The sequence below is a fragment of the Salvia miltiorrhiza genome, chromosome 1 (genome assembly GCF_028751815.1).
Source record: "Salvia miltiorrhiza cultivar Shanhuang (shh) chromosome 1, IMPLAD_Smil_shh, whole genome shotgun sequence".
NCBI lineage: Eukaryota > Viridiplantae > Streptophyta > Magnoliopsida > Lamiales > Lamiaceae > Salvia > Salvia miltiorrhiza.
Window position 1 is genome coordinate 66,487,186 of NC_080387.1, and position 23,903 is coordinate 66,511,088.

Sequence of the window (23,903 nt, forward strand, 5' to 3'; positions counted from 1 at the left end):
TTTCATAATTCGTAACTATGTTTGATGAATTCGTAACCTTGTTGGATAAAATTCGTACATTAAAAAATGTTTATATTTATATTTTAAAAAATGTTTTTACCGTAGCCCTCCCCTATATATATATATATATATATACACACACAAATAAACAGCGTTTTGAAGAGTTGAGGAATGGGTGATGGGGAAAGGGATGAGTTTACTGGTGTGGTTAGGGGTGGAAAATCGGGTTGCGGGTATCGGGTATACCCTCATCCGTCCCGATACCCGCGCGGGTATCGGGTACCCGATACCCGCAAAATTCGGGTGGAGGGTCGGGTGCGGGTATCGCATCCTCAAAAATTGCGGGTAGAGGGTACCCTCGGGTATACCCGCGGATACCCGCATTACCCGCAAATAACATTATAAAATTAAAATTAAATAATTTTATTAGATTTTACTTTTAGGAATTAACCCCCAAATCCCCAAAACTCCTCCTAGCCCTGATTTTTCGTCTCTTTTTATGGATAATCGATGAAATAGAAAGAATATTTTCAAATTTTTTTGTGAAATGCGAGACAAAATACCCTCTCGCGGGACGAAATACCCTCCAGCGGGACCAAAAACCCGCAAAATTACAATAAAAAAAAAAAATCGCGGGACTGTGAGGGTACCCTCATACCCGCAGCGGATACCCGCTGCGGGTATTCGGGTACCCGCATCGGGAAAGAGGGTCGGGTGAGGGTGCCGTTTTCGGCAGTTTTCATCCCGCGGGTACCCGCATTTTGCGGGTAGGGTACCCGCGGGTACCCGATTTTCCACCCCTAGGTGTGGTGGGTATTGTGCTTGGTTATGGGTTTTGACATAATTGATAATTGGGCTGTACTTTGTTGGGTTAAAGAATGTTTTGGACTGGAATTTTCTTAATTAATAATTATATTTATTTTATAATTTTTTAAAAATAATTTTAGATTAATTTTTATAGGGGATGGGTTCACATATCACAGTAACCGATTAATTTTTTTATCATTTCAAAAACAAGTCAAGGGGCACTTAAAAGATAAGTTCTCATAAAATAAAAATAAAACATTGCACATGAAATCATGTTTTAAGTATGCATATACTATAATTTTAAAATAACACAAAAACTCCCGTGAAATCGATTTTATGGTGAAATTGGCTTCATAATGACACTACCTCAATATATAAATGATACTTTAAAATGTTAAAGTATCATTTGTATGTAGTGTCATTCTGAAGCCGATTTCACCATATATAAAATCGATTTCACAGTAGACCACCTCTTTGAATAATGCATAAGCCCACTAAATTTTGAAAAATCACGTTTTTAAGGAATTTTATGTTTTTAACTTCAATAGTTAATTTATTTTTAAAAAATATATATAAAAAAAATAGACAATCCAAAAATATAGAGTCCCATCATGGGAAAGTGGCTCTTAAGTGATGGGGCTACTTAAAGAGCCCCCTTTTAAAGGGGTTCACTGCCGTGAATGATCTTATAAATTGGTGATAATGAAATCAATTAAAATTTAGATAAAGTATCTTTTCTCGAGTCATCTTCTTCTTTTTCCCCTTGTTGCTTTAAGCAGATGTTTGAGCCCTCCACTAGTTGTACTATACTTTCCTTCTCCAACTAGGTTTCCTTGCGTCCTCCAAAATTGAATATATACTGTGAATTTCTTTTCACCCGTAACTTTTGTATCAGTCGATATTTTGTTTGTGATTAATTGACATTTTTGAAAAGTGGAACATATGGAAAAAATCAACAAAACTTGTGTATTAGTTAAGAAGGTGTTTGCTAAGTTTATAGGCTCTTTAAAATAGTTATAAATTCATTCAAAGTGTTTGATAAAATAAATTTTTGAAAAACTTAAATGTTAAAAATAAGCTCTAACAACGTATAAACTCTTAAAAAAATAAGTTTCTCTACCCTAACTTATTTTCTCATTATTTTATAATCAACATTTATTTTACAAAATAACTCAAGTACGACTTTTTATTTTCATCTTTTCTCTGGTCTTTTGGTTTGTGTTACCCGGGCATCCTTGGGGCGATGGTTTGGCCGGAGCCTCTAAGGTGTTTTTTTCCGTTCTTCGCTGTTTCTTTGCTTTCTCTTTTTTTGATTCGTCTTTCTTTTAGACGGACGCTCTTTTTCCTCTCTAAGGGTTTTACCTTAATGAGGTTTTACTGAGGCGCGACCCTCAGTTGCGCTTGTGCTCTCTTGGGTTTAGTTTTTTTTTTATTATTTTCTTTTTTAATAAAATTTCTATTTCAACAGATTTTTTATTTTCATCATATATCATTTAATTTCATCTCTTTTCGATTTTATCACTTTAACTTATAAGTTTAATTATTTAAATACTTTAATAATTTATAAATTTTTACGAAATTACATCTTATAAGCTCTTGAAAAAGCTCCAAGAGCTTCTAAATTTTTTAAAATAAATTTAGGCAAACCACCCTTAAGTCGAATGTATGAATAGATATATCGGCTGTTAAAAAAAGAAAAAAATAGAATATGAAGAGACTTTCATAAAGTCTTCCATCTTTCCACTTAAAGGAGCTCCAGTGTTAAACCTTCATTTCAAATTTGATCTGAGACGAAGAAATTTCACAAGTAGAGAGACACAATCTCACAATCCAAATGGGAATTGCAACATCTATGGGGCTCCTCAAGTTTGCTCTTCTCGGCGTCGATCTTCTTGGCTGGTGCGTACACTTTTTATGATTTTTCAACAATCCCCCTTCTTTTCTATTGATTCTTAACTTTCTTTAGCAATGATTTAGGATATGCATGCATATGTGTGCCCTTAACTGAGTTCCTCAAATTGATCGACGTTAATTTTTCGCGTTTCAGTTTCGGGTTTTGCCCTTATATACGTACACATGCATGTATAATGTATCTCTGCAGAAAATACGCTTATACTAATCTCTCTCTATCCATTTCTCTTTTCATCTTCCTCTCCCTGAACATTTGACGCAGGCCTGTTATTGCTCTGGGCTTTCCCCTGTAAGTTCTGTCATTCTAAAATGTAGAAGAGTAAAGTGCTATTGTATCGCAATTTTCTTATGTATTGATCGAATTGCGATGATCAAGTGTTATTGCTTAAAATGATGCAATTCCTTGCAGGTTTGCTTCAATCAGGGCAGTTGAGAGTGGTTCTAGATATCACATGAGGAAGTTGGTCATATATTGGACCCTTTTCTCATTGTTTTCTCTCTTTGAGTTTGCTTTTGAGAAAATCATAGATTGGTAAGCGTTGCCCCTATAAATGCTTCTATTGATGATTCATATTCTTTTCTGTGGAGAATGCTATGATAAGTATTTCGCTTCTAAAGCTTAGCATGTATTTTGTTGGAAGAAGTCTGATCATCGCTTCTTATTCATGATTGTGGCCACTCCACCTTTTATAAGGCATGGCTAATGCTTCTGTATTCATCTGTAATCCTTGAGTAATGTGCATTATTTGAGATAAAGGGACTGGGATTCCTGTTTAATTGCTTCCCTCCAGTACCATTTGTTTGATATATGTGTTCAACAACAAGCATGCATATAGAGAATCAAAGAGCTTCCATCTGTTTCATGTATGGATTTATGCATTCTGTCATTTATTTTTGACAGGATACCTTTCTGGTCTGGTGTAAGACTCATAGTTAGCTTCTCGTTAGTGATGCCTCAGTTTGAGGGTGCATGCCTTGCCTACCAAGGCCTTGTACGTTCAGTTATTGACAGATTCGGCATGCTAAAGGAGGGGAGGCTTTGTAAGAGAGAAAACTTTTGGGATGTAGTAGAGAAATACATCAACGAAAATGGACCAGAAGCTCTGGAAAAGCTTATTGCACTGGAGGTTAGTAGCATTCTGACACATTTTAGAACATTCTTATTTCTTAGTGAAGTTTGTTGGTCATAAAATTTTCGAGAATGACGTATGGAGCTTCAAGTTTCTTCAGAGACAGCAAAATAAAAAATTGAAAATAACGATAGGAAAGCAGGAGGTTGTTTTAACTTCTTTTTTAGTTTAAACTAGCTAGCCATTAAAGTTTCACTTGTTGTCTTTCTTTTACATTTGTATTGAAGAGTGCACAATTTTCTTGATTTCCCTTGCAAATTACACCCCTTTCTGTTGAATTTGGAAATAGCATGAAAGCCAAAAAATAGAACGTTTTTTCAGAAAGATAACACAATTATAGAGCCAGAGGGAGAACATTATGCATGCACTCCTTGACTTCCATCCTTGTTACCCTTGATTTATATGCTTTCTCTTGTAGCTGAATTAATATTGTTTGACGTGATACTGAAACGTTACAAACCGCAGAGAAGAGTGCAGCAACTAAGACCCAACAAGGAACGGTTCTTGATTATCTTGCTCTCTTTTAAGCAAAATTCTGTGACTTGCTTAGAAACATTAGGAAAATTTACTGGATGGATTGAATGGTTATGAAAATCACTCACCCAAGGCTACTTTATTACTAGATATTTATGAAAAGAACAATGATCATCAATTTGTAAAATGAATTGGGAAGCAGCATATTATTCATCTTTCTTTTCTAGTGTTACCAAAAACTTGCTTAGACCTGTCTCTAAACACTTCATAATAGTCTCATACAGCTTTACAGTTTCATGTTTATCATCCATTTCATTTTCTTCTACCATCTCTCTCTCTCTCTTATCGATCTCATTAGTGAATGATCATTTGGGTGGTTACATTCTATTCAAGGCCTATGGTATTGTTGAGGAGAAAGAGTGTTATAAGTTTGTTCTGAAACTGCAGGTTCGCTGTGAACACTTAATTTCTTCTGCTTGGGTTCTGAATGTAACTTATGTTGTTTCTAATGCTAAACAGATGACACGACCAGAAGCAAGAGTGGAAAATAGACACCCTGAGACTCCTCCCCGCAAGAAATCTCAGCAAGAATGGACCTGTCATTTATGTAAGGTTACTAACATGGGTGAGTCAACGTTGAATGCTCATCTTCAAGGCAGCCAGCACAAGTCCAAGCTTATGTCCCTGAAAGCAAGCTTGCTTGATGAAAAAGATACAGGACCCTCATTTTCGGTAACTTGTGAAACTCAATCAGCCAATTATTTTGATTTTGTTTTGTTAAGTATTGATTTTAATATTGCTGCTTTTCTTACTGGTAAATCTATGACAATTTAACAAACTACTGGGATTTCAAAATGAGAAACTGAGCACCAATCCCTTATTTTGCCTTTATGCACTTATAGCAGATAAGCTTCTGTCAAGTTCTTCACTTTACTGATCAGTTTAACTTCCTTCGGTACCTTCCCCACCTCTCAACCTTTGCCGATCTCACTATCTCTGTTCCTTTCAGTTGTTACGTTTGTTCAAAGTCCAATAGAAAACTGTTGACCAAGATTATTTTGCCATTTCTATTTGCAGCGGCAGGTGCAACACGCACATTCATTTTCTGCTGCTTGGGATCTGAAGGGAACATATGCAGCTGCTGAGTTTAAAGAGAGAATGACACCAAAAGAACCAGAGAACCCTCTCCTCAAGAAAGCTCAGCAAGAATGGACCTGTGATTTATGTAAGGTTACTACCGCGAGTAAGTCAATGTTGAATGCTCATCTTCAAGGAAGCAAGCACAAGTCCAAGCTTGAGTCTCCTAAAGGAAGTTTACTTGATGCAAAAGATACGGGACCCTCACCTTTGGTAACTTGAGAAACTTAATCAACCAAGTATTTTGATTTTGTTTTGCTTAAGTATTGATTTTGAAATTGTTACTTTTATTACTAGTGTATATATGATAAATTTTAAGAAACTACTAAGATCTTAAATATGAGATACTAAGTTGCAATCCCTTATTTGTCCTTTATGCAATTCATAGCACTATAGCAGTCACAGGCTTCTCTCAAGTTCTTCATCTTTATGGACCAGTTTAACTTCCTTACCACCTCTCAACCCTTGATAGTCCCACTAATCACTTTTCCTTTCAGTTGTTATGTTTGTTAAAAGTCCAATGCAAACTGTTGAGCAAGGATATCATGTCATTTCTGTCTGCAATGGCAGGTGCAGCACACACAGTCAGTTTCTGCTGCTTGCGATCTGAACGGAACATGTGCAGCTGCTGAGTTTAAAGAGGTAATGCCACCAACAGAAACTGCAGAAAAGTGGCGCATAGAGACACCTCTCCTCAAGAAAGCTCAGCCAGAATGGACCTGTGATCTATGCAAGGTGACAACCATGAGTGAGATAACGTTAAGTGGTCATCTTCAAGGGAGAAGACACAAGGCCAAGCTTGATACCATCCTGAAAGAAAGCTTGCTTGATGCAAAAGATACAGGGCCCTGCTCACCATTGGTATCTTGTGAATCTCAATCAGCCAATTGTTTTGATTTTGATTTTTTTGTGCTTGCGTATTGATTCTAAAATTGCTGCTTTTAATACTGGAATATATATGAAAATTTAAGTAACTACTCAGATCTTAAATATGAGAAATTGAGCTGCAGTCCCTTATTTTGGCTTTATGTGCTTCGTAGCAGGCACATGCGAGTTTTTCATCTTTATGCACCAGTGTAACTTCCTTCACCACCTCTCACCCTTTGCCGATCTCTAATCATTGTTTCTTTCAGTTGTTACACTTGTTCAAGTCCAATGGAAAACTGTTGAGCAAGTTTATTTTGTCATTTCTATCTGCAACAGCAGGTGCAGCATGCGCAGTCAGTTTCTGCTGCTTGGGATCTGAACGGAACATATGCACCTTTTGAGGATAAAGAGATATCGCTGGCACAAGAAACTGCAGAAAAGAGACTCCCAGAAACCCCTCTCTTCAAGAAAGCTCAGCAAGAATGGACCGGTGATCTATGCAAGGTTACTACCGAGAGTGATTCAACATTGAATGATCATCTTCAAGGGAGCAACCACAAGTCTAAGCTTGAGACAAACCCTGAAGCAAACTTGCTTGATGCAAAGGATACAGGACCTTCACCTCCGGTAGGTTGTGAAACTCAATCAGCAATCTATTTTTATTTTGTTTTGCTTTAATATTAGTTTTGAAAATGCTGTTTTTATGACTGGTATTATTATTATTATTATTATTATTATTATTATTATTATTATTATTATTATTATTATTATTATTATTATTATAAAGTCTCTATTCTTTAATATTTTGATATACCTATAATATCCTTATTTATTTCAATTTCTGAAGGCAGTTTAGTAATTTAATGTATAAAATATGTGTGGGTGCACATATTTTGATTTTATTTACTTGCTATAAGATAAGAATCATTCTCCATATGAACTTCTTCAAAATTAAAATGGAATTTATCTATTGTTTAGTTTTATAATTTTTATGTGCGTCTCACGTACCATTTAGCTAGTTTATGAAAAGAAACTACTGGGATCTTTAGTATGAGAAACTGGGCTGCAATCCCTTTATTTTCCTTTATGCACTTCAAAGCTGTCACAGGCTTCTGTCAATTTCTTCATCTTCGTGGACCAGTTTAACTTCCTTCACAACTTCTCATCCTTTGCCGATCTCACTAATTACTATTCCTTTCAGTGGTTACGTTTGTATAAAGTCCAATGGTAACTGTTGTTCTAGGATATCATGTCATATCCATCTGCAATGTCAGGTGCAGCACGCGCAGTCAGTTTCTGCTGCTTGCAATCTGAATGGAACACCTGATGCTGCTGAGGTTAAAGAGGTAATGCCGCCAAAAGAAACTGCAGACAAGTGGCAATCAGAGATCCCTCTCCTTAAGAAAGCTCAGCCAGAATGGACCTGTGATCTATGCGAGGTGACAACCATGAGTGAGATAACATTAAATGGTCATCTTCAAGGGAGAGAGCACAAGGCCAAGCTTGAGACCATCCTGAAAAAAAGCTTGTTTGATGCAAAAGATGCAGGACCCTCCACAGCTTTGGTAACTTGTGAATCCCAATCAGCCCATTGTTTTGATTTTTTTGTGCTTGCGTATTGATTCTAAAATTGCTGCTTTTAATACTGGAATATATATGAAAATTTAAGAAACTACTCAGATCTTAAATATGAGAAATTGAGCTGCAGTCCCTTATTTTGGCTTTATGTGCTTCGTAGCAGGCACATGCGAGTTTTTCATCTTTATGCACCAGTGTAACTTCCTTCACCACCTCTCACCCTTTGCCGATCTCTAATCATTGTTTCTTTCAGTTGTTACACTTGTTCAAGTCCAATGGAAAACTGTTGAGCAAGTTTATTTTGTCATTTCTATCTGCAACAGCAGGTGCAGCATGCGCAGTCAGTTTCTGCTGCTTGGGATCTGAACGGAACATATGCACCTTTTGAGGATAAAGAGATATCGCTGGCACAAGAAACTGCAGAAAAGAGACTCCCAGAAACCCCTCTCTTCAAGAAAGCTCAGCAAGAATGGACCGGTGATCTATGCAAGGTTACTACCGAGAGTGATTCAACATTGAATGATCATCTTCAAGGGAGCAACCACAAGTCTAAGCTTGAGACAAACCCTGAAGCAAACTTGCTTGATGCAAAGGATACAGGACCTTCACCTCCGGTAGGTTGTGAAACTCAATCAGCAATCTATTTTTATTTTGTTTTGCTTTAATATTAGTTTTGAAAATGCTGTTTTTATGACTGGTATTATTATTATTATTATTATTATTATTATTATTATTATTATAAAGTGTCTATTCTTTAATATTTTGATATACCTATAATATCCTTATTTATTTCAATTTCTGAAGGCAGTTTAGTAATTTAATGTATAAAATATGTGTGGGTGCACATATTTTGATTTTATTTACTTGCTATAAGATAAGAATCATTCTCCATATGAACTTCTTCAAAATTAAAATGGAATTTATCTATTGTTTAGTTTTATAATTTTTATGTGCGTCTCACGTACCATTTAGCTAGTTTATGAAAAGAAACTACTGGGATCTTTAGTATGAGAAACTGGGCTGCAATCCCTTTATTTTCCTTTATGCACTTCAAAGCTGTCACAGGCTTCTGTCAATTTCTTCATCTTCGTGGACCAGTTTAACTTCCTTCACAACTTCTCATCCTTTGCCGATCTCACTAATTACTATTCCTTTCAGTTGTTACGTTTGTATAAAGTCCAATGGTAACTGTTGTTCTAGGATATCATGTCATATCCATCTGCAATGTCAGGTGCAGCACGCGCAGTCAGTTTCTGCTGCTTGCAATCTGAATGGAACACCTGATGCTGCTGAGGTTAAAGAGGTAATGCCGCCAAAAGAAACTGCAGACAAGTGGCAATCAGAGATCCCTCTCCTTAAGAAAGCTCAGCCAGAATGGACCTGTGATCTATGCGAGGTGACAACCATGAGTGAGATAACATTAAATGGTCATCTTCAAGGGAGAGAGCACAAGGCCAAGCTTGAGACCATCCTGAAAAAAAGCTTGTTTGATGCAAAAGATGCAGGACCCTCCACAGCTTTGGTAACTTGTGAATCCCAATCAGCCCATTGTTTTGATTTTTTTGTGCTTGCGTATTGATTTTTAAATTGCTGCTTTAAATACTGGAATATATATGAAAATTTAAGAAACTACTCCGATCTTAAATATGAAAAGCTGAGCTGCAGTGCCTTATTTTGCCTTTATCCGCTTCATAGAAAGCATGTGCGAGTTTTTCATCTTTATGCACCAGTTTAACTTCTTTCACCACCTTTCACCCTTTGCGGATCTCTAATCATTGTTCCTTTCAGTTGTTACATTTGTTCAAGTCCAATGGAAAACCGTTGAGCAAGGTTTTCTTTATCAATTCTATTTGCAATGGCAGGTGCAGCAAGCGCAGCCAGTTTCTGCTGCTTGGGATCTGAATGGAACATTTGAAGCTGCTGAGGATAAAGAGATAATGACACCAAAAGAAACTGCAAAAAGGAGACTCCCAGAAACCCCACTCCTCAAGAAAGCTCAGCAAGAATGCACTGGTGATCTATGCAAGGTTACTACCGAGTGTGAGTCAGCGTTGAATGATCATCTTCAAGGGAGCTACCACAAGTCCAATCTTGAGACAACCCTGGAAGCAAGCTTGCTTGACGAAAAAGATACAGGACCTTCACCTCCGGTAGTATGTGAAACTCAATCAGCAACCTATTTTTGTTTTGTTTTGTTGTTGTTATTACAGATATTTATATTATTATTATAAAAGTGTCTATTCTTTCTTATTTTGATATGCATGTAATATCCTTATTTATTTCAATTTCTAAAGACAGTTTAGTAATTTAATGTATAAAATATGCGTGTGTGCACGTATTTTGATTTTATTTACTTGCTATAAGATAAAAATCGTTCTGCATATGGACTTCTTCAAAATTAAAATGGAATTTATCTATTGTTTAGTTTTATAACTTTAATGTGCTTCGTACGTACCATTTAGCTAGTTTACAAAAAGAAACTGCTGGGATCTTAAGTATGAGAAACTGAGCTGCGATCCCTTTATTTTCCTTTAAGCACTTCAAAGCTGTCACAGGCTTCTGTCAATTTCTTCATATTTGTGGACCTGTTTAACTTCCTTCACAACCTCTCACCCTTTGCCGATCTCACTAGTCACTGTTCCTTTCAGTTGTTACGTTTGTTCAAAGTACAATGGGAAAACTGCTGAAGCAAGGTTGTTTTTTCATTTCTATCTGCAATGTCAGGTGCCACACACGCAATCAGTTTCTGCTGCTTGGGCCCTGAAGGGAATGTATGCAGCTGCTGAGGTTGAAGAAATGATGCCCCCAAAAGCAACTGCAGAGACCCCTCTCCGCAAGAAAGCTCAGCCAGAATGGACCTGTGATCTATGCAAGGTGACAACCCCGTGTGAAATAACGTTAAATGGTCATCTTAAAGGGCGCAAACACAAGGCCAAGCTTGAGTCCATCCTGAAAGAAAGCTTGATTGATGCAAAAGTAACAGGACCCTCCTCACCTTTGGTAACTTGTGAATCTCATTCCGCCAAATATTTGGATTTTGATTTTTTTTGTGTGCCCTGTATTGATTTTAAAATTGCTGTTTTTATCACTGGTATATTTATGAACATTTAAGAAACTACTGGGATCTTAAATAGAAACTGAGCCCCAGTCCCTAATTACTGCTCCTTTCACCTTTACGGACCAGTTTAATTTCCTTCACAACCTTTCATCTTTGCTAATTTTACTAATTAATGTTCCTTTCAGTTGTTACATTTGCTCAAGTCCAATGAAAAACTTTTGAGCAAGGTTATTTTGTCATTTCTATCTGCAACGACAGGTGCAGCATGCGCAGTCAGTTTCTGCTGCTTGGGATCTGAACGGAACATATGCAGCTTTTGAGGATAAAGAGATATCGCCACCACAAGAAACTGCAGAAAAGAGTCTCCCAGAAACCCCTAGCCTCAAGAAAGCTCAGCAAGAATGGACCGGTGATCTATGCGAGGTTGCTACCGAGAGTGAGTCAACATTGAATGACTATCTTCAAGGGAGCAACCACAAGTCCAAGCTTGAGACAATCCTGGAAGCAAGCTTGCTTGACGCAAAGGATACTGGACCTTCACCTTCGGTAGCTTGTGAAACTCAATCAGCAACCCATTTTAATTTTGTTTTGCTCAAGTTTTTTATTTTAAAAAATGCTGCTTTTATTACTGGTTTATTTATGAAGAGAAACTACTGGGATCTTAAATATGAGAAACTGAGCAGCAATCCTTTAAGCACTTCATAGCTGTCACAGGCTTCTGTCAAGTTCTTCATCATTGCGGACTCTTTCAGAACCTCTCACCCTTTGCCAATCTCACTGATCACTTTAATTTTCAGTTGTTATCTTTGTTCAAAGTCCAACGGAAAACTGCTGAGCAAGGTTGTTTTGTCATTTCTATCTGCAATGGCAGGTGAAGCACGCGCAGTCAGTTTCTGCTGAGGTTAGAGAGATAATTCCACCAAAAGAAACTGCAGAAAAGAGAGGACCGGAGACCCCTCTCCTAAAAAAAACTCAGCGAGAATGGACTTGTGATCTATGCAAGGTGACAACCACGAGTAAGATAACGTTAAATGCTCATCTTCAGGGGGGCAAACACAAGGCCAAGCTTGACGCCAACCTGAAAGATAGCTTGAATGAACTTGAAAAGCTTAATGCAAGCAAGGTTAGCAGCTATTGTCATGATAAAAACTGTTCTAACTAAATTTTCTCAGCCATGACACTTTCTGCATTTGACTTTGAAGGTTTGTGTGCATTTGAACTAAAAACTAGAGATAGGTAGAAGAAAAGTGTTAACAGAAATATGGCATGAAACTTGGTTGTGCACATAAATTTTTGCAAACTATTTAGGGGCCGTGTTCTCTTTGGTTGATAGTTTGATACATTTATCATGAGAAATTGAGGGATAACAAAAATTTCTCCTTCTAAATTCCTTCTTTCTTTTTCCTCATTTAGAAAGGGTGAAATTCTTTTTTGTAGAAAATGAGGGGAAAAAAATAAGGAAAAAGAGAAATTTTTGTTATCCCTCATTTTCGCATGATAAATTTATCAACCAAAGAGAACACACCCTTAGTGTAAATCATCTTGATTTAAAAGGAACCAGTTGCATGTAGTTGTGTTCTTAAATCTCATGACATGTAAGTGTGATGAATCTTAAGCTATTATTGACCCCGTTATCTGGATTTGGGAGGAAATTAGGGACATTTGAAGATCAATGGCCTCAATCTTAAAATAGACTAACAAATGACTAGCTGATCAAGCATGAATATATGACTGTAGCCTCAGTGCTGAGACAGTTGTGTTTGTTTACTTAAGTAAGCCGTTGAAGCTATTTGTGGAGTCTCCAATTATTTCTTTTCCTATGAACACAGACTGGACATGTAGAGTGCAGCAATTCTCATAGAGATGTCAAAGTTATAGAATCAAATGCGAAAAATGGTTCATCGACATCACAAGAGGTATGTTGTCTTGTCTCAATCTCAATATAGTTAATACTAAATTGGTTTGCTATAGTCCCATTCAAGCTGTTAAACTTTTGAGCAAGCATGTTTCTCCATATCCATTCGCAACTGCATCTGCAGGTGCAGTATGCTCAATCAAATGAGATTCCCAAAAGAACATATGCCAATGCTGAGGTTAAAGAGACAATGCCACCACCAGAAGCAAGACGCGCAGAAACTCCTCCCCTCAAGAAAGAATGGCGTTGTGGTTTATGTAGGGTGAAAGTCACGTGTGAGAAAAATTTGAATGATCATCTTCAGGGAAGCAAACACAAATCCGAGCTAGAATCAGTAAAACAATGGAAAGAGTGGAGCTGTGGTTTATGTAGTGTGAAAGTCACGTGTGAGAAAAATTTGAATGATCATCTTCTGGGAAGCAAACACAAGTCCAAGATAGAATCGCTAAAACAATGGAAGGGAAAGCTGGTTGTTTTAGAGGTTAATGGGGAGTGTAAACACGTGTGCATTATATGTAATACGAAGCTGCATAGCGACGTTGATTTGGCCTCTCATGTCAAAGGGAAACTACATGCCTCCAACATCGCTGAAATGGAGAAACTTAAAATGTAGGCTTCAGCAGGTCAGTATCAGTAAATGTTCTTCGAAAAAATTGTATATGCATTATTCGATGCAATGTGATGACAGATTGGCTGTGAGGATTATAGGATCTAGGGTTCTATGTCTCCTGTTATCACTTGAAATATTTGAATGAAGGTGGTGATGTGCTGAATGGGGTTGGATTGATTTGGAATATGTGGAATGAAATGTTTTGAATCAAAGCATGCAGTTATTCGCTTCATTCATATTCACTCTGCCTCACTCTCTTTTGAAGAAAACGCCATGGTGTTAAACTGGTATTGATTTCTTCTTTTGCAGAACATATATACTTTATTTTTGTCTACATTACTCAATAAAATAAATCTGAAACGGTTCCCTGTTTACTTGAAAAAGAAAAGAAGAGACTAATTACATTTAAAGCTGGTTTTGGCCTCTTGGGTGCGGCCAGGCACACCATGCGGTTGACTCCCACACGTATACTTATTTATTTATTAATTTACTTAATTATTAAATCCTAATTGGAGATTAATTAATAGAGGTGGTCTCCTGTACACCCGAGTTGTACCCGACATCAGGGCCGGCCCTGGGCATAGGCGAGGGGTGCAACCGCCTAGGGCCCCGATTTTTTATTTTTATTTTTATTGCTATATAGAAATAAGATTTTTTTAGTCACACATTGGGCCCCAATCAGTAAAAAATACATATAAGTTCAAAGGCTTCAATCTTATTTCATTTAAAAAAACGGTTCATAAGCACACAATCATTTTTTTCCCATTTCGCCTAGGGCCCCTGAAATCTCCGGAACGGGCCTGTTCGACATGACACTAACACTAACACGAAATGATACTAAAACTATTATATAAGTTTAGTACCCCAAATTATTAGTCAAGACTCAAGAGGATTTGAGGTAAAACTAAGGATCTCTTATTTAACTATTCCACTTTTAAAAATGTCACCTCATCCCTGAGATAACTTAATCTTAACAATATAATAATTATTTTGTATATTACTATTAAACAAGTGCCTAGGCAGTATAATATCTATACGAATATAAAATGTTTGATAGAATCCCTCCGTTCACTAATTCAAGACCTAAAAGGCAAAACACGGGTTTTAAGAAAAAATGTATTTTTATTAGTTGAGTAGAGAAAGGGACCCACAATATATATTGTTTATTGGTTGAGTAGAGAAAGTGACCCACAAAGTGTATTGTTTATTAGTTGAATGGAGAAAAAATGTACTCCCTCCGTCCCGGCTTTTGGTATCCAGTTGAGAACGGCACGGGTTTTAATAAAGTGATTGATGTGTTGTGAGTGGAATAAGGGTCCCACATTTTATGTGAGAGTTAAAATAATTAAAGTTTGGACGGAGGGAGTATTGTTTATGGAGACTCACCAATTAAAATATGAATAAAAACTTACTAAAAATAGATAGGTCTTGAGTTGGTGGACGAACCAAAAAGAAAGTAAGCCTTGAATTAGTGGACGGATAGACTAACATGTAATAGATAATGTGTGTGGTCATATTTCAAAATGAAAGCGATATTTTTTTATGGGACGGACAAAAATGGAAAATGTGATATTTTTTTAATGGGATAAAGGCAATAATATAATACTTTATTATATATGTCTATCATAGTATATTACTATTATATCCCTCAATATTTTTTTAAACTTCAATGATTCTACTAAAAAAACTTGAAGAATAATAATGTAACATTAACACTAATGTATTTTCAATTATAAATTTCTCATGTTAAATGAGAGATTGCACGTGGATACCTATACAGCTTGTCCAACCGCATTTGAAGATGAAAAGATGCTTAATACAATAATACTACATTCCACATGTTGGCATACACATCAACTTGTAGGATATTTATTGCCTCAAAAAAAAAAATAGAGATTGCTTCCTTGCTAGATTTCATAGTTTTTTCTTTTCTTTTTGAAGGAACTTAGATTTCATAGTTAAGAGGTTCTGTAATTAGAACATGTTTTGGGTGCTAAGTTTATTCTTTCTTCATATAACACTAGTAAAATATAATAGCAATAGAGGTCTACATACTGTCACAACAGCTTGAAATCAAGATTTTTGGGAAGTGGGCATAGCAAGAGAAATTCCACCAGCTATATCCTTCCACTGTTGAGTCACCGTCTTTATCTGTGTGTAAAACTGAACTCCAGCCTTACCTGAAATACATTCCACCCCATAAATAAATCAAAATCAGGCATTTTCACTCAACACACACAATATGTTGAGAGAAAGTAGGCTTTTACCATAGAAATTGAGGTCTCCAGCAAAAGAAGCCTTGGAGCCAGTAAATGAGAAGAAAGGCAACGGAACAGGTATAGGAACGTTTATACCCACCTGAAATACGAAATTTTTTCCATCACAAACCAATCTTACAAACTTTAAAGAGACAAAAGTGGTTCAGCTAGGATTGATCGTTTTAACCCATTCAGCTTAAAACTCGTAAATTTAAATGGCACGACTTGGTACCTGGCCTGCCTCTATCTCAGTTTGAAACTTTCTTGCAGCTATTCCAGATGATGTAAAAATAGCCGCACCATTCCCGTATCTGCAGAACCAGGGATAACATCATTACTGCATTGTAGTTCTTGAACTAGGAAATGATGATTAGAATTGAAGATGAAAAATAGGAAGTACTTGTTTCTGTTGACTATGTTTATTGCCTCGTCCAAACTGTTAGCCTGATAGGTGTAAGAAGATAATATCAATCAGCACAAGAAGTCACAAAATGGAACAGAATCATAGCCGTTAAGTGTTGATATACCTGCATACAAATAAGGACAGGACCAAAGATCTCCTCCTGGAAGCCAAAGTGAGGTTTAATATGCATTCATGCAAAAGCTTTTGGGAAATCTTTCAAGATCAGGGAGAAGATGGCAAAGATTTATACCTTATAACATTCCATATCAGCTGTGACATCAGCTAAAACGGTGGGGCCAACAAAGTTGCCTTGTTCATATCCTGGAACCTATAAGTCATCAAAGAAGGTGACTGAAGCTATTGATTTATGGGCCAAAAAATTCAACAGCGTTAAGCATATTCGGTAGATCTAAGTCTATCAAAAGATTTCAATATTGTTTCCTAACTATCATAAGAAGAAACTAAGCAGAGTAGTCCTGGAATTCTTTCACGAAACAAATACCTAGATCAATAGGGTTACTACAATGATTTGACCTGCACTCCTCAAAGTGTTGTGAGGAATAAGTATCTTGGACCTTTCACAACCAACATGGTTTAAAAAATGAGTAGAACAAGTCATGTTCTTTGAACTTCTCAATTCCTCTTGCTATGTTTGGAGTTTCACCCTTATATACCGCCAAGACAGAATAAAGGGAACCTTTTACTTTGTTTGGCTTCAGAGGGGAATACAAATGAAATGTGGTAGAAATAAAACAAGGCAAAAATTAATTCATGCATCTCATTTTATTGGTTATGGTACATTGGTACTCATATAAATTGTCACACTGAAGTTTATATAGTCTAAGAGGGAATCAATTGGAGACTTGGAGGGCTAAAAGAATACATAGTAAGGGAAGGGTGAGGCAAATTAGGCTTGATACCATCCCCTTAACTTTTCTGTTCTGGAAACTTATATTTCCACTTTATCAAGGTATTGTGGCTTGAGATACACTCGACAAGCTCCAATAAAAAAGACCATTACAAATGAGAAAGTCCGGAAAACTAAGCATATCATGAAGAAGCTAGCAAAAAGCTTTTAACGTGCAATTCGAGTCATTTGGTGATTCAAAGAAGCATGGATAAGAAAGTACCTTAATGTTTCTTCCATCAAGCAATAATCTTGCTCCACTTTCAACCCCACTCTGAACTAATCTGCATACTCTTTCCTTTGCCTGAGAAAATATACAGTTGTTAAAGAAATGAAGCAGGACAGAATTCATGATGATAACAAAAATTGATGACGCTTCCAAGCATCCTAGAGGAACTGTAGATAAACATCTCTATGAATTCAGTATGAAGACTGGTAGTTCACCTGCTTACTGATGACTGGACCGAGGTCTGCTTCTGGATCTGTTCCTGCACTTACTTTAAGGGCTTTGGCCCGCTCTACTATTTTTTCTTCCCTACAAAGATTAATCAGCACACATGTTAAACTTCTCGTACTGAAAGAGTGGAAGGAATGGACATTCTGAATATAATATTTTCCCCAGGTATAAGGACAGTAAAAGTATGCTCGCTGACAGAAAAACTCCCCAGCATATCATTATCAACAATATTCAAATCTATTTGAACAATTATGTTACTAAACAAATATACACCTTTTCAAAACAAAGCTAGTCAACTTTTATACAGTATTTTGAGAATAAAATGATTCTGAGAACAAGATGGTATAAAATGAATGGGAATACCAGAATTTTGAGTCTCCTACAAACACAACAGTGCTAAGTGCCATGCATCTTTGTCCAGCAGCACCAAAACCAGCTGCAACTAAAGCATTTAACGTGGCATCTATGTTGGCATCAGGCATCACAACTCCATGGTTCTTTGCTCCCATATTGGACTACAGGTGTTTGCCAGTGTGCACTTACTTTGAAAATCATTTGAATCTAAGAATAAGGAGAAAACAATCACCATGCTAGAGTAGATCAACACACAGACCTGAACACGTTTTCCACTAGCTGATGCCCTTGAATAGATATGCATGCCAGCCTTAAAAAAAGAGAATACATGTCAGCCCATAATTACATAATTATCACATAAAAGAGGTTTTCCAAGCTTGGTTATTTCTGTTTAACAAAGAGAAAACTCAGGAAATGCCAATCAATCACAGGAGAGAGAGAGAGAGAGAGAGAGAGAGAGAGAAGTTGATGAGCAAGGTGGTGAACAAATTGGTCGGGGTGAAAGAGCAACATATGAATAAGGTGAAGATCGAGGTTTCCATGTATGAAGAGGTGGTTTATTTTTCCTAAACGTAAAGTAAATGTTGTTGCTAAACATAAAATAATATTGCACTTACATGTCAATTTCCCATTTATTAATAAAATTTGAATTTCTACCAATACCAATAGTAAGATAAAATAGGGTGACAAGGAAGGTCTACCAGACACCAAATATGAAACATAAGTAATAGTTAATAGAGGAGATTACTAACTGTATTTGAACCAACAAATGATACAGCTCTAATATCTTCATCATCACAAATTGCATTAACAGTGTCCTGAAAGAAAAAGCAACAATTTTTTATTAGAACAACACAGAAAGTGGTGTTTCCTTGAATTGTCAAACATTGTTTTCTGAATTGAAAAGATATCTGATGGCATACAAGAGGAAATACTTAAGAAGATTGAAATATGCAGACATACATTGGTGCCATGGACAATGTTCAGGACACCATCAGGCAAACCAGCCTCCATTGCTAATTCTGCAAGAATCATTGAAGCCCCTAAAAAGGAAGAAAGAAAGATGAGAAGCACAGAAAATAAATATATATAGCCATAGGCATCAACTCAATGTAAGAAATATTCCTGATTTGAAGGGAAGTCATATCTATGTTTAGTGATCTCATACTGTCAGAAAAAGAAGACAAAATTGAAGTATGCTTTATTTTATTATTTTAAACAGAAGAGTTAACAGAACGGAACTATGAAATAAAAAGATATGCAAATGTGAGCATGAATTTACATCTTAACAAATTGAAATGGATAAGTGCCTAAGAAGCCACTCAACTGATTGTTAGCTTTGTTAGTGTAAGGGTGTCTTTCCAAATGCTTTTCCGGATGTTATTTTGCTCCCAATTTTTTTTTTTTTTTTTTTTTTTGGGGGGGGGGCTCTTTAGTAAATGACTTGGCCAATAAAAAACTGATATTTCTATACATTATGATTCACATGCATGACATAACATTAATAGTCATTTCCCACTAACATCAGTCCACAATGAGTTGTTACATCCAAATATAAACATGCCTCCACAAGCAACAACTTAAGTCTGAAAGGTTGTTGGGTCAGATCTCAACGCCATACGATATATGATTCGTTGCATAGTGCGTATGAGCTACTTATGGATAACATAGTCTAAGACACTAATGCTTCCACCTAGACTTCTTCCAGGTTTTCATGCACCAAAAAACTATGAAAAATATATCACTAGAATACTTTATGCAAAATGTCACCTGGGTCCTTCTCAGATGGCTTTAGAACAAAGGTGTTTCCACATGTGACTGCAACAGGAACCATCTGGCATATGACATAAAAAAGAAATTACTTCTTATGAATGATGTTTCATGTCTGCACTTCTATCTCAAACATTGAGAACTAATTCAGAAGATGGTCAAATATATGTCTGTATTAAAAAAGAAACAAAAATAGGCTTTAGATTATGGAAACATCTTTTTAAATTATACTAAACATACCCATAAGGGAATCATTGCAGGGAAGTTAAAGGGGCAAATCCCAGCACAAACGCCAAGAGGTTCTCTAATGCTATAGGTATCGATTCCATTTGACACGTTGGATACATACTCTCCCATCTGTAGAGTTGCCATGCCACATGCATGTTCCACCACCTCTTCAAGGAAGATTATCACAGAAAAGACTCAACAACATACATTGTCTATCCGAGAAATAAAGAACACACAGAATACTAACCTAGCCCTCGGAACACATCTCCTTGAGCGTCCTTCAGTGTTTTTCCTTGTTCTGTTGTAATGTTCAAGGCAAGCTTATCCTACATTAAGAATCCATCCTTCTTTTCGTCAGTACCAACCACACATAGAACAAGAAGTTAGTTGATAGAACTGACCATATTTTTACGAATGAGTTCTTGGAGCTTCAACATGACGCGCTGACGTGTCGTAATAGGTGTGTTTCGCCAGGATGGAAATGCCTCTTTTGCAGCCGATACTGCAGATTTGAACTCCTCTTTTGTTGTCAGAGGCACTTGTGAAACAACCTCTTGTGTTGCCTACACTCAAAAAATCAAGTAAAAGCAAGTCGGTACAAAACGATCAAAGAACTGTAAGCAACTCAAACAAGCAAATGCTCACTTACCGGATTTATGACATCAATGGAGTCGGTTGAATGTGAGTCTACAAACCTACCTCCAATTAGATTCGGAATCCTCTGCACAGACATGAATTCCCAGGCATATGAGCAACAAAAAATACAATTAGAACTGAGGACTGGCATTATTGAATGTTAATATCCTCTTAAAGCTAAAACTATTGATATAGGACAAAATAGGAGACATGTCTAAAGTTAATTTTATGAGAGTTAGCGACAACTAATACTAATATTGTATGAAAAAGCCACCATGTAGAGATGTCATCTATTTCAACTCCAGAACAAAGAGATTATGTGTAAATCAAAGCATTCATGATCTCACTTAGGAACATCTCTGAGGTTGTAGCCCACGATGACCACATCACCTATGAGCTAAAAGTTAAAAATTGAAACTGACACTTGCTTGAGGAGGACTTAATCGCTCTTTTCGGTAAGAGGATCATCCGTTCCAGAAACTAATGTGTAAACATATGCCAAAGCGCCAGGCCAGAAAGGCTGCAAGCTGAAAAGGAAAACAAGAAAGAGCAGCTAGCCAAGGGCCTTCAACAATCTTCTCTTAGAGGGGATTGGCGAGTTAATTCAACTTTATATTATATATATATATATATATATATATATATATATATATATATATATAAAATGTGGATTTGAAAGTAGAAGGGCCTTCAACAATCTGCTTTTATCCTAATTTCTCTCCATTGCATTAGTTCTTTTCTTCAAGTGTTTGTTTTTAGTTTTACTCACTTCTCAGCCTCAGCAGGATTCTGGCTATCTTTTCAACTCTGACTACCAATGGAATGGGCAAGCTAGAGGTCGAAAGTCACGAGTCCAAATCCCACAAACATTTCCTAGGTTCAGTTGGTCATGCAAGGCTTACGTACCACAGTTTGCCTCTCCAATATGATTTGTGAACTATCCAGGTGCAGGTTTCTCATCATCACACACACACTCAGTCATATGAATTCAAAAACATGCACACTAACCTCCAAACTTTGCTTACTCTACTCTGAGCCCTAACAGCTAGAAAAGAAACACAAAAGCAACAATCACCAGTTCATCCCAAAAAAATCAAAAAAGAAAAAAAAAATCAAGATGACACAAAAACTCACCAGGGAGTTGCCAGGCCTCGAAGATGGTTCAGAAACAGTCGAGAGACGAGAATTTGCAGCCCAAAATATTCCTGGACTCAACCTCCTCATGCCTCTCACTGCATAAAACCAATTTCAGCAACAAACACACAGAGCAACAAGAAGAATGAAATTCAAACTTCACGGTTCGGGATTTAAGAATGCAACTCAATTAAGACAGCATCTTAAACAATCAACCAATACTATCAACAAACAAAAACACAAATTCATCTAACCACGGCATGTATTCGTAAATTTATCAAAATAGAATCTTGTAGTGTGAAGATTGAACTGTTACCTCGTTGGATCGAAAACTGCAACATTTTGAGTTTTTGCTGAAGAAGTGAAAATGAAGTGTGCCACCTCTCTCTCTCTCTCTCTTTCTCTCTCTGTCTCTCTCTCTCTCTCTCTGTTTCTATCTCTGTATGCTTATTTTAAATCGTTTATTTGGATTAATTTATTCCATGCTGAGTTGGATTTCTTTTGTAATGTTTTGTTATAATATTACTCGCACAACCCGAATCTTTATCCATTTATAGACTCGTAGTAGCCTAGTAGGTAGTTCCATTTATTATTTTTTTAAGGGAATATTATTATTATTATTATTATTATTATTATTATTATTATTATTATTATTATTATTATTATTATTATTATTATTATTATATCAACCACTTTTTTGTTTCTTTTATTCCTTTCACGTATTTCAATAATTTAATGATTAATCCCTTAAAAAAAATAATGATTAATTAGTTTTTTTCTGACTTTCATCACGTAAATATAAGATAAAAATTCAACAAATTGTATGTACTCATTTGATTAACTTTGTACAATTTGCTCATTTTATTAACTTTGTTTGGTTTCCTTTCCTTTTGTTTTCAGGAAACAAAAACTTTAAATCAAATATCATCCACAATAGAAGATAACCAACTTGAACATTTTATGTTCAGATAATTGGCTCAAAAATTGTTTCTGATTAATGAGAAAATATGTGGGCTGCCCCTTTTGTTGTTTGATTGGTTAAGAGTTTTCCACTTTTTTTAAGAGTAGCAATAATTATTTTTCATTTTTCTTTTTGGTGACTTGAACTTCCAACTTATTGGTTTGCGAGAAAATGTCTTACTAACTGAATTGCGTTTTGTTATCAGTTTAGAGTTTAAAGTTAGCGTTCAAAGTTTAGAGTTTAGGTAATTAAAATAAGATAGTAATAATTATCTTCTACAAATATTTAGTGCTAATTTAAGCAACTTTCTCTGTAGATAGTCAATTTTATTTTCTTTTAGTTGAGATAGTCAATATTTTAGATAGCATTAATTTTGATTGGTATATTAATATTTGTCCGAATAAAATATCATATATCCGATAATGATACAGATATGGACAATCCACTTTGGGCATGTATTAATAGTGGAGTATTATTTATATCAACACACTCATCTACAAATAAATGCAATCCACTTTAGGCATGTACTATGTATATCAGCACTCATCTACAAATAAATGCAATTAAGGGGGGAAATATATCGCTTCTGTAATGCAGAAAGAGATCAATCAGAATTATTTTTATATCCAAAACACATTTCCAGCTTTGTGTTTTCTTCTATCAATCAACACACGTAATTCGAAAATATCATTGTTGTAAATATACAAATACAGTAATAGAGTAAAAAGTTATGAGGTATTGAACATTGAAAGTATGCTTTGAATTTCTCCTGAAATAAAAAGAATATCGTGTACCTCTCAAGAAAAAAACAAAGAAACAAAAAAGAATAACGTGTAAATAAAAATATCATACATATGACGTTTTGGCCGGAAAAGTTTTTTTTTTTTTCCAAACACATCATCTTTGTTAGGGCTGTAAACGAGTCGAGCCGAACTGAATATTAACAGGCTCAAGCCCAACTCGGGTGATGCTCGATAATATCGAATTCGAGCTTGACATCGAGCTTGGTTCGTTAGATGTCCGTATGTATGATGTTCGAGTTCGAATTCGTTATAGATTTAGGAAAAGCTTTTTAATTAATATGTTACTTGAGCTCGAGTACGACTCGTTTAAGACTCGTACGCTAACTCGATTAAAGGCTCGACTGAAGGTTCGTGAACATACTCTCAACATGTTCGCGAACAATTGAATCCGAGCATATTCGCGAACTCAACGAGCCGAGTACTATCAAGATCGATCGTGACAGTACTCGGCTCAACTCCTTTACTATCGAATCGAGCTCCGAACTAGCTTTTTTCGAGCCGAATC

At 36.2% G+C, this 23,903-nt stretch overlaps 2 protein-coding genes across 12 annotated transcripts; one reads left to right on the forward strand and one right to left on the reverse strand.

The window, feature by feature from the left end:
• Nucleotides 1-2,515: 2,515 nt before the first annotated feature.
• Nucleotides 2,516-13,719, forward strand: LOC131005173 (uncharacterized). Of its 10 annotated transcripts, none has more exons than XM_057932003.1 (17): nucleotides 2,516-2,706; nucleotides 2,981-3,007; nucleotides 3,128-3,250; nucleotides 3,620-3,845; nucleotides 4,842-5,054; nucleotides 5,400-5,672; nucleotides 6,030-6,320; nucleotides 6,663-6,953; nucleotides 7,601-7,891; nucleotides 8,228-8,518; nucleotides 9,142-9,426; nucleotides 9,767-10,057; nucleotides 10,629-10,904; nucleotides 11,221-11,508; nucleotides 11,834-12,085; nucleotides 12,792-12,878; nucleotides 13,002-13,719. In XM_057932003.1, exons 1-17 carry the CDS (start codon nucleotides 2,642-2,644, stop codon nucleotides 13,488-13,490), a joined length of 4,059 nt encoding a protein of 1,352 aa, XP_057787986.1. In that variant the 5' UTR covers nucleotides 2,516-2,641; the 3' UTR covers nucleotides 13,491-13,719. The 10 variants fall into 10 exon arrangements, with proteins under 10 accessions (XP_057787986.1, XP_057787977.1, XP_057787978.1 ...); XM_057931994.1 differs by having other exon boundaries at nucleotides 2,517-2,706; nucleotides 9,136-9,426; XM_057931995.1 differs by having other exon boundaries at nucleotides 2,517-2,706; nucleotides 9,136-9,426; nucleotides 9,767-10,054.
• Nucleotides 13,720-15,183: 1,464 nt separating this feature from the next.
• LOC131005174 (methylmalonate-semialdehyde dehydrogenase [acylating], mitochondrial) lies at nucleotides 15,184-22,115 on the reverse strand. 2 transcript variants are annotated; one of them, XM_057932004.1, is made up of 19 exons: nucleotides 21,951-22,115; nucleotides 21,635-21,732; nucleotides 20,514-20,585; nucleotides 20,266-20,427; nucleotides 20,112-20,190; nucleotides 19,877-20,031; nucleotides 19,637-19,700; nucleotides 18,830-18,909; nucleotides 18,619-18,684; nucleotides 18,126-18,176; nucleotides 17,876-18,027; nucleotides 17,500-17,590; nucleotides 17,279-17,359; nucleotides 16,399-16,476; nucleotides 16,273-16,308; nucleotides 16,146-16,189; nucleotides 15,978-16,056; nucleotides 15,755-15,845; nucleotides 15,184-15,667 (listed from the first exon to the last, which is right to left on the reverse strand). In XM_057932004.1, exons 1-19 carry the CDS (start codon nucleotides 21,973-21,975, stop codon nucleotides 15,561-15,563), a joined length of 1,611 nt encoding a protein of 536 aa, XP_057787987.1. In that variant the 5' UTR covers nucleotides 21,976-22,115; the 3' UTR covers nucleotides 15,184-15,560. The 2 variants fall into 2 exon arrangements, with proteins under 2 accessions (XP_057787987.1, XP_057787988.1); XM_057932005.1 differs by lacking the exons at nucleotides 21,635-21,732; nucleotides 21,951-22,115 and adding an exon at nucleotides 21,509-21,527.
• Between the last annotated feature and the right edge of the window lie 1,788 nt (nucleotides 22,116-23,903).